This window comes from Pygoscelis adeliae, unplaced genomic scaffold, assembly GCF_000699105.1.
Source record: "Pygoscelis adeliae isolate BGI_AS28 unplaced genomic scaffold, ASM69910v1 Scaffold278, whole genome shotgun sequence".
NCBI lineage: Eukaryota > Metazoa > Chordata > Aves > Sphenisciformes > Spheniscidae > Pygoscelis > Pygoscelis adeliae.
Window position 1 is genome coordinate 297,772 of NW_008825411.1, and position 11,479 is coordinate 309,250.

Below are 11,479 nucleotides of genomic sequence, written 5' to 3' on the forward strand. Positions count from 1 at the left end.
CTTACTGCTACTACACACAGCACACAACTTCACTCCATCCTAAAAGCAACAGAGAAGTGAGAACCTACAGAACAGACTCTCTGAAGAGTTAAGACACACACAAGGTCCTCAGGAGGGTCACACCACACTTATCTGCTCCCATTGAAAAATGAAACACCCCATGCATGATCACACCAAGTCAAGGGGCAATAGGAAATCAAATTTGGTCACACAAAAATGTAAAAGGGAAAAAACTTGAGAATACCGTTCATACCTCTGCCAAAGTAAAAGCTGGGTATGGTTTCCTCAAGTTTACCAGGGAAGGCAGCTGGGTTTACAAGGCAGAAAAAAAGCAAACCCTGAAGCACAAACATGCTAATCTGAATCTGAATTGGAAGACCCAAGAATATGGATCACACCTTCCCGTGACTGCATGCTGTATCAGGAATCATAAGCTACATGTCGCAGAAGCAAAACCAAGAGAGCCAAGATCTGCTTGACAGCTCAGCTATGCAAGTGTCAGTGCATTCAAGGTGAAAAACGTTTTTCTGAATAAAACTCCACTGCATTTGTCACCAAATGTTTGTGCTTCTACATATCCAGGACAGTCCAAAGCTAAGACTCAGGGAATTCACTAAGTGAATTACAGTTGCTTTTGACTATTTACAGATACTTTTAACCTTAACTGCAAAGCACTGTCAGAAGAAGTGAGGATTCATCAGTAGCTCACTCTGGCTGACAGAAACAACAAAAGCTAATACCGAATTGCAAAGCATCATTTAGATGCTCCTTGTCTAAAACTTCTTCCCATGCATTTGGTATCTCTCAAGCATCAAGCAGTAAGGGAACATTGCTCATCACTGCGCGATACAGCAGGCAAGTCGGGATGGAGAGCTGGATGATAAAGGCTCTCGTCTTGGTACTGCCAGCAAAGCTGTGTTTCACTAGCATGATCCTGTACATCAGATTTGGAGAGAAGGCAGTTCAGTTTCCTTAGCTGCAAGCTACCATTCACGACCTACAGTGAGAAAAATTCAGCACGTTGGTGACTCCAGAAAGCTACACGGGCAATACAGTTCAGCCAGAAACACTGAGCGGGCTGAATGAGAACTTAAATTTCAAACAGAAGTGAGTAACAGATAGCTCACCTAGCCGCCTCCCCCAGTTTGCATAGTACATATCTTTCTTATATTAATACCCAAATAACCAACTTGCACATAAGAAAACCTGATAATTCATCACAGTTCCCATACTGCCAAGAAACAATCTTTCACTCTAGGTTACCAGTTTGATAAAATCTCACCCAAGGCTAGGTCAGGGAGCCTCAGGCATAATAAATGCACTCTCAAGTCAGGTGTTCTGGGCTGCCAGCAATATTTTACATGCCAGACTTTACCAGCCAGCCCCTCTCCAAATCTCCCCTTTCAGTTTCTCAACACTTCAGACAACGACTGAAAAGCTGAAGATGTCAGTACCTAATACCTGGGAGACTGCTTCCCTCACAGTTTTTTTCCACAGCTTCATGACTTTATCCATCTGCTTCAGTATTTGCATCCTTCTACATGAGTAAGACTCCTTCATCTGCAAAGCATTCAGGCTGTACTAACAAAAAGCACAACACTAGCTCTGAAGTTTATTTGAAGGTCCTCTGGAAGTGCTTAGTATGATGAGACTCACCAGCATCTCAGTCTTCCCAGCTTACAGAACAGACTCTGAGAGCTTTTAAAAGGAACAGAGCAAAGTAGATTGAGTGCACAGAACACAACAGTTGAGCTACCCTAAATATTAAGCAAGCCACAAATTTTAATAACTTTGCTATATTAAAAGATATGCACCAATGTCACCCCACCCCCACAATTCATCAAGGCATTTCACTCCCTTGGGCTCTTGTGTCTAAGTATAATATTTCATTAAATATCCTGTTCATACTGGCTTATGTACTAGGGGACACACTAATTTTAGAAAACTGATTAGCTAGTTCTTTCTAACCGAATGTTATTGTAGCTAAGGTCAGATTTTGCACTGAAACTATGGCAACAAAGCCACAGTATTCTTTTGTCTACAAGGTTGGGGCTAGGTTTATTAACAGTACTGTTCTACTTAATAGCTAAGCACTGCTTTTTGGCAGTCCCTCCCTTGATCCTACCTGAAACACCCTGAACTTTCCACAGGGGAAAAAGCTCAGACCTGTGAGAGCTGTTGAGAAAGAATGAACATTCAAACCAGCACTTTGCTTATTTCTTCATTTTCAGGACATGGTCACTACACCAGCACACTTCCCCTGTTGTCCTGTATAGTATGTCTCATCAGTACAGAATTACTGCCCACATTTTTCAGATGGGCAAACGAAGCACACAGATCATAAAACTTCATACTAGGAGTTCAACTAAGTCCCCCCTCATTCTTTTGCAGTACCTTAACCAACAGATTGCATTTTTCATACAGCATTCCAGTTACGCATATTAATGGCCAACTTTCTATTTCAAAGGGGCTTTGCTCTGCCTTCATCTAGATGCAAAACATCCAAGATGAAAGCACTTTAAAACCAGAAGTTGGCAGATAGCTGTTTGACCACAGTACTCTCAGCACAGACCAGCATGCAAACACAGCCTAGCCAATCTTCACAGCCTGTGCCTTGTATCCCAAACAGACCTGTCTCCTCCTCTTGTTCAGTATCAACAACATTTTAACAGCAAGTGAAACAGTCAGTCGTGTAATCTGTGCCATACAGACCTTTCCCATTCTGGTCTTGGTACCCCGTCAACTAGGACACAGTAAAACCACGCTAAACCATCTCAATTAAACCAATAATTATTTAGCCAATCATTTATCCACTGTTTCAGCAAAGCACATCGGCATCATGGAGGTGGGATGTTTTTAGGATGTCCTGGTCCTTCAGCACACACAGCTACCAACTGGACTACAAACTTGTCTTGCTTAATAGGCCAATAAAGGAACCACACTGCAATAGACGCGGCAAATTAAATAAAACCAGCTTTCCGATTCACTCTCCATGACAATACTTACCTTCCTGTGTGGGGAAAAACAAAAGCTTCCCTTTGGTTCCTGCATCCAATCACTATTGGATTTCAAAGCCACGCAAGCTAATTTTTCACATTTAAATAACTTACAGGACACAGCAGCTACGCAAGTTAGAGTATAACACCTCTTCTCCAGCTGTGCTCGTAACAGGAAAGCTCCAGTTCCTCCTCTACTTGCTAATACAGCAAGCCATGTAAGCAATCATTGATGAGCCTGGCACTACCACAAAACCTGTGGTTAAAAGCGTTTGGAGATGAGGCGTTCATGAAGTCACCAAGGGCCAGCAGAGAAGGCAGTGTACACTGTCTACCATCTCACCTGCAGAGAGGAAGGAGGCTTGGGTGTCCTCACGTCAGTGATGTATCAACTCTTGATTAGGACTCTCTCTCACAGGGTTTTCCAAGCTTTAGCAGATATAAAGCACATTTGTCTGTATGAAAATGCAACACTTCTGACTTTCCAGTTTTTTGAAATACCTAAATGCCACGGTGACAATTGTCTATAACATCTGCTTGTACGTAGGATGCAGTGGGCTGAAGATTCACATTTTAGAGACAGTGCTCAGGATTTCTTCATCATATAAAGGGCATCAAATTCAAATGCGTACTAGCAGTTGGCAGTTTTCTAGTACAGTTCTATAAATACTGAGAATCATACTAAAGGATTCCTCATCAAGGCAGTGAAAGCATATTTTAGATATTTTAACTAAATCCTAATTCAGCAAGATCAAAAGATTTTTCCTACTCAAAATGACCAATGCTTCAATTTTAAATAAAAAAATGATAGGCACAACATTAAATTGTATTTTTACCATTCTTCTCTTCCATCACACCAACCCAAAAGTTTCTTTTGATTTTACACTAAATCATGATATTAGTACTCTTTTTGAAAAGGGGCTAAGCAGCATAATTTCTTCTTTTTATGGTGTTTGGCCATAAACCTGAGAAGATAGTTAAGTAGGTATTTACTATTGTTGCCCCACTTCCTGCTTTTGGTATTCAGTGTGTGCATTTTAATCTGTCTTGGACATCTCAAAACTGAAAAGGAGTCACTTTTCTATCGCAAGCGACGTACTTCTCTACAGGACCACCATGCTAAGCTTTGAACTTAACACTCAAGCGCTCTCAAAAGTTCTGCCTCCTGCACGAAAAAGGAATCCACTATTTTATCTGCTAATGCATGGTTATCAGAGTGAAAGAGGCCATACTTAGACATTTGTTTAAACAGTCCTTAAAGGAATCTGGGTACCTTAATAATTAATACACCCAACCATTTCACCAGCATTAGAAACACCATGTTCAAAGAGAAAAAGGAGCCTAAACTTGGCCATGCAGCCCAGGTCTATCACCCCTCCTCTTCTCACCATCATTCCAGGAATATGCCCTCAAACCTCTGCAAAACGCCCACTCGAACTCATCTAATGTATGCAGAAAGTCATACAATTCAGACTATTTCACATCAAAGTTTAAAAAGCAATCTGAGCTGATATAATTGCTTTCACCAGAGTAGATTTGGAAAAGTATGCATGGAGAGCATATGGAGAGCAATAGGATTTGAGGCTACACACTTATCTGAAGCTGAACACGATACCTAATGGCTTATACTGCAAAAAATTCTTCTCCATGAGTACAGGGGATGGTACTGAACTACCTTACCACCTAGAAAGGGCACTTCTATATGCTGCTGATATTTTTCCAAAACTAACAGGCAGAGGGATCTGGGTATTTGTTTTAGTTTGTTTCTTAATATTCTGAAGTGTTTGGGAAAACTATGTATGTGACCCTTCAACTGAAAATTCCCTTAATCTCAGTTCTAATGCCAAACTATAAACAAGCTTGCATTGGCTAAATAAGGCTAAATAATCCCGTATGTATGCAACATAACTCCATAGCCTCTATCAGTGCTGCATAAATTATATGGTTTCCTTCATATTAAACAAAGCAGTAGTGTACGGGCTTCACATCGCTGATGGCAAAGCTACGAAGAACAAAACAAAATACTTCTGTTATGGAGAAGCGTATTGACTTTCGTCAATGCTGAGCACAGTGCAAATTTAAGAGAAATCAATCAAAAGAATTGGGGTGTGCAGATACTTTTTTTTTTAATACATATATATTTATACATTAAAGCTTCTTTGTAGTGCCCCGGTCTTTCTTCTACTGAAGATGAACTTGTAGTTCAAAGGCTGAGACCCTCAGTGCTAGCCCCTAACACCACCAGACAAGCCTAACCGAAGGCTTCGGGAAGGCAATATTCAGAAAGAGCATACCGTATGGATTAGGATCAAAAGAACAAACAGAATTTGAACTACTCATCTTCTGCTTCACCATGAGGGTATTTTAAGTCTAAGATATGGGTTCATTCCTTGAACATCTTGCCAAAAAAAGAGTGTTGCCCAGCAACTACTAAAACAATGTTCTGGAAGGAGGTAGCTGCTGGACAAATTAACCCAGTAAGCACCCTTTTCCCCTGCGTTTCATGCAGCTATTGCAAAGCCTCTGGATCCCTGGCAGACAGATCTGCATCCCAAATAAAGAGCTGTAAGGAATTTCCTGAGAAGGCTGTCAGACAGACTATTTTGGTGTAGTAGCAGTGTCTTGCATTAAGCAAACACATTTGGCTTTGCGCAGCACTATGTTCCAATACCAAATGCACACAAATAAAACCTCTGCAAAAGCACACACGAGCTAACTAACGGAGCACAGAACCAGCAGCTAGAGCTCAAAATTATCAGCCCTGGGCTCTGCTTCAGCTTCGCCACTATTGCTAGGTCTGACTTTAATTTGCAAAATAGCTGTCCGTCTCTGTGCATTTAAGTACGAATGATTTCTAATGAAACACTGGTGCTTTTAGCCTAGAGGGTCAGCTATAGTTCATACTTTCCACATAAACCCATGCAAATTAAAAGGATGTTCATTTATAGTCACTATTCAGATGCGCAGTCATACTCAAAGACAGCAATTAGAGCAGCGATTCCAGCTTTATAAAATACGTACAATCTCTTTTTTTGTTCAAAGCAGTGCAGATAACCAAGGAACTGTCACACTCTTTCTTTTTTCGGAGACTCGTACAGCTAGGATTTTTTCCAGGAATCTCATCGGTACACAGTATATTCAGAGCAGTTAAGTAAAATACTCTTTCGCAAGAATTTTCATATCAACATTTTAAAAAAGAAACACCCTAATGAATGTACTCTTAAAGTCTTACCGTTTTGCAAGGCAGTTTTAGAGGACTTATGAATTTGTTGGAGCTGAAAACATGAAGGGCCAGAGAAACATTGTACTTTAAAAAAAACCAACCCAAACCACCATATTTAAAGTGGATTCAGAAAGCCAGAATAAAAAAATTCACTGAAATCCCACAGACCATAATTACCATCCAACCTCAAACCACTAACTTCAGGTGCTATCTACTTCTGATCGGAATGGGAAAAAGGAGGGAAAAAAAGTCAGCCTTCACACCTTCAAATGATCAAACTAATATTTTAAGGACCTAGAGGCACAACAGCATTTAATATGTGAACTAACTACTGGTAAACACTCATAGTGACTTGAGGCTGCTGGATTAATACCTGTCTTTAGAGTTCTTTCCAACTCTGGCACTTCAGTTTTTTCCATCTAATACACCCTCTGAATTTTATTTTTTTTAATGTCTCATTTATACTTTTACACCACACTCCAAATCTTACCTGAACTCTATCCCATCTTACTCTCAGCCTCCTCTTGCATTTCACCCCTTTCAGGGCTCCACCACCACCAGATTAATCTGTCAGCCTACTTTTTCCACAACTTTTGTCAACAAAGCAAGCCCTCGTGTCCTCAGGATACCTCTGTACGTTTTCCTCCAAGCGGACTGAAAGACTCTATCGCTCCCATCTCCGACTCCAGTCGTGCCGCTGCAAATCGTTCTGTTCAACCCAGTTCATCCGAACACACATCAAGCTTCCCTCCCTCACTGAATTTTCCTTAGGACAGCTTGGAGCCAACATTTTTAAAAGGAGCAACTCACTAGCACACAAAACCCACCTCCGTTTCAGCTACGAAGTGCTTGCTTTTAGAAACGCATTCCTCAGGCAGGGACTATTTTCACACCACAAGCAGGTTATCAGTGTTTAGTGACAGCATATACTCACGGCTAAGTATTACTGTCAACTGCCTTTCGTATGAGAGGGGCTCTCTCCAGGAAGAAGGATGGTGCATACACACCACCACTTTGTGCACAGCAGCTCTGCTGTATTTCAAGGGTCTAAAGTAGAGAGGAAAGAAAAAACCACCACCCTCTAGACCAGGGCCTTGCTGCTGCCACAAGATGCAACTGATTAAGTGTAGCCTAGGCAACAAGACTTTTTAAAACCTGAAACACCCATGGCTAAGAAAAAATCAGGACGGATTAATTCTGCTACTGGATATATATGTTTTAGTTTCACACTGCATTTTCTTAGAGTCATGTATGCATATCTAAGTAGTGAATCTTGCTTCTAGATATCTCTCACCACTTTGATTAAGCATGAAAATTATATTTACAACTGTTTTACATCTGCCCACAGAACACAGATCTGCTCAGAGAAGCTTAGAAATACATTTCTTAAAAATAGTACCCAAAGCAAGATCCACGAAGTCACACGTTCAGTGTTCCTCCCAGAAGGTGACTTCAGATACGACTGACCTGCATCTGGACACCTTAAAGCACAGTTTGTTTGAAAGAGGATTCGCACATAGATATAGAACAGGTTATAGCATAGAGGCATTTCTACTACTGTGTAAAGCTATAATGTAAGTCACTTATATTTGATTAATTTTAGTCCTGCTCTAATGATATTTTCAAAAGTTACTTCTCAGTTACCAGTCCTAGTGTTTCGCACCTATTTGAATTCAAACCAAGATCATGCTTCTTCTCAGGCCTCAAACTGCAGTGATCCTATCGGCTGTGATGACTAGTATGGATTATATGAAATCACTGAACAAACACGGGCACCACATACAAAGTTTACTGGATACTAGAACATTTCCACATCAGTTCTCACCTCGCACTGCTACTGTACAGAAGGTATCTTGTGCTACGGATCTGCTGTACCTGTGACACTGCCCAAGGCAATGAAGACTAAATCTCAAGCATGACAAAACTAAATATTGGGACTGCTGAATTCACCAGATGCCCATGGTTGCTTTATATCCCAGATGTAAGTGTTATTGTTAGGATAAATGCACCTTAGGGAGGACCTTGTGTTCCATTTGCAAGGGAGGTATTTTTGCGAGGTGTCATAAAAACACCAAGTAAGATTGCAGAAACATGGCTGCAGTTCCTGACTTTGCCAGAGACTTCCCGTGCAACACGCCAGACAAGCCTCTGGGTGCCTTTGCTTCATAATAAAAAGAGGGGTATTTTCCATTTGTGTTGAAGATGGTGCGATAAACTTCATTATTACTTCTTCTGAACATATTTATCATGGAAAGCATTTGATCTTAGACTGCACTTATAAAGCATGTGTATAAATAACAGAAATGCCTGCTAAAATTTTATGACTTTTGTTTCCATTTACCATTAAGCATAAACTTCCCATGAAAGCTTTAGTGAAGTAACTACAAACGTTGGAAAAGGTTCACACCATTCTTTCTCCATGTATAAATTATAAGTAATATGAGAACATTTACAATGTCTAACCACAATGTTTTATATCAGACAAATGTCTCTCTGTACTTGCAGTTCCTAAACTGTGCTAGCAAGAATTGCCTTTTTCTCATTCTTTTCTCTTTCTCTCCCTTTCCCTCCTTCTATGCCCAGCAGTCTCAGTCAAATCTGGCTTTATTCCTTCATATGATTTTAACATCAAGAAATGCCTAGAGTCAGGGCTCTGGTTCACGTAACACCATTGTTCTTTTTCTGGAGAGCTTAACATTGAATGCTAAAACTTCTCCAGGTTGCCTCTTCAAGTATTTGATTCATCAGCTATTTAGTTTTCCAGTAAAAAGGGAGAAAAACCAACAGGAGCTCAGACTTCAGGAATATTCTAAAAAGAGAGTTTCATAATGTGAGACATCTTCATGTCATGGAAAAAAAACAAAAAACCAAACAGCAGCAAACAAAGCCAGCAGTACAGAAAGTATACGATTTTCAAGGGCAATCACCTGCAGTTCTGGCCAAACCTGAATAGAATTATGGTAATTCTGAGCCCCCGATGAAGGTAAAGTATAACCAAGGAAACAAGATTTATCCAACAAAAACAAGACAAACAGTTGCTGCTACATTTGAAAACAGCAATAAAAGGTACATCAAATTTTTAGAGTATTTGGCTGAGCTATCCTTTGGGTAAAAGATGCAACCAAGGAGTGAAAAAAGAATTCAAGAAGGTTTTTTGAAACAAAATCCCATTTAGTGCTTCTCTTCCTGTTTGAGCTTTTCCTTAAACAAATCAGCACTAGCTAAACTGTGCAAAGAAGTAGGCATTAATTTCTTATCACAAAGCATAAGTTTCCTGGCAGAATGAAAGCAAAGTCAAATGTAGTTAATATCAAATGAGGTCAAACAACAATAGTTGTTACAAACATTTGCTCCTTTTCATTTTCCTCTCCTCGGAGATAGGTTTGGTACTAAACGGCATGTATGATAGTACGGAGAAAAAGAAATTAAACTTAGAGAGACCCTGTAAGTTTGGACAGATCTGAAAGCCAACCTCAATTGGCAACCCCATCTCCACCCCCTCACAAAGCATTCTTTTTAAGTCCCACAACTCACTTCGCAAGACATTCACACTTACATACTTCTTTTTTCCTCATGTGTTGCCGCCCTTTGTGGAAGAAGATGACACTAAAATATTCTATAGAAAGCGTGGAGGTCAAAAATAGTTACATGCGATTGCACAAAATGAAGGACTTCTTCCAACCAGAAGGGTGATAAGCTGTCTAATAAACTTACCTCTGAATTTTTTGGGTGGGTTGTTAAGATCACCTGCTTCTGGCTGTACAACACACCGATCATCCACAAGGCTGCAAAGAAATGAGAAGTAAAGTGAGATTCTGTTCCCCTGCAATTGCTTACGTCCTTGTTAGCAAAAACAGAGTTGTTTATTTGCAATATTTTATCCGAGTGGCCACTTCAGCAGAAGACATTCCCCAAATGCCAACTTATGCCAAATCTTTCTAAGAAGCATGCAGCTAATTTTTACTGTTGCCCAGAGCTATGCTCCTGGATAGGTGGGACAATAAATAAGTCATTGCTCCTGTATACTGCATCATCTTTATGTCCCCTCCTTGAGGTGCAGACAGAACAGCCCATATTCTAGTTAGGTGAGAGTCAGCCTTAGAACAATTATTGCCTCTTGGACAGATTTGAATAATGTTGCAAATATGTTTACATGAAGGGTAGAGAAGAGGAAAATATGATGACTATGCAAATTGGACACTGCCCCTATGACCCCTCAAGTATTAAGAAAAGGCAGAAACGATAACTGCCACAATAAAAATTGACTCCCAAGAGAAAGGAAGGCATAAATACACCCTCCTGCTCACCAGTCAAACACACGATAAGTCATGGGATCGAACTAACCTCCTCCTGTTCTACCCAGGAAGGAGGTGAATTGGACAAGCGAACCCCAGGGATTCCAATAGGGAACGCCAGGACAGAGCTTCTCCTGTGAATACACATCGGCAAAAAGCCCACAGGGTCGATTCAAATCCCACAGAATAAATAAAATCGTTAAGATGCATCTGTCAGTGCTCTGCCCTTAGTCTGCTTTGGATCAACATGGAATTGCACTTTTACCAAACGCTATTTCCAAATCGTGAAAAAGCAACTGTAACCAAATATTTTGTAGTTTCTGATTTGATCCTAAATGACTCAATTTGGCCCCTTAAAACCAATCTGTCAAAGAGGCTTTCTACACAAAAGTAGAAAGTAAAACTCCAAGGTCTTAAAGGTTTGAGAGGTCCATTCTCATGCAGAATCAACTTGGGAAAGATTGAGATCTAGAATATGAGAGTTGTTCCTTGCAGAGGCTGGTTACATGCAGGGAGCATCTTGAGACAACAATTATGGAAAATAATGAAGTGCATAAAAATTAAGATATCAGAGAGATTAAGTGGACTCGACAGTTCTATGCATCTAAAATTTGCATATGCAAACATTCAGAGTAAATTGCTTTTTCCCCATGGATTTTCTCCCTGTTCAGTATTATATATACATATATGTGCTCCAACGAGAATGGTAGTATTAATATTTGAGCTGACTGAAACACCTGCTTCTAGTGAACAAAGGGCCAAAAAAATATCAAGTCAAATGGGTTACTCTGATCATCCCACACAGAGATAATCTCAGTGCAATATATCCCTCTCATCCTGAGATTAAATTGAAAGTAAAGAGGAACTTCCCAAACTACTAAGAAAAAAATTTTACAGGGTGAAAAACACAAAAGAGGATATATTGTACACCGGTAATCATAATGATGACAGCACTGAGTTTGGGA

General features: G+C 40.2%; 1 protein-coding gene across 1 annotated transcript in view; it reads right to left on the minus strand.

Annotated features, from left to right (window-relative positions):
• The window catches only part of ITPR1 (inositol 1,4,5-trisphosphate receptor, type 1), a 166,336-nt gene that overhangs the window by 152,467 nt on the left and 2,390 nt on the right, over positions 1-11,479 (minus strand). Inside the window, exon 2 of the mRNA XM_009330621.1 lies at positions 9,934-10,004. Within this exon, the coding sequence (XP_009328896.1) occupies positions 9,934-10,004 (71 nt within the window). The remainder of the gene's footprint in view (positions 1-9,933; positions 10,005-11,479) is intronic.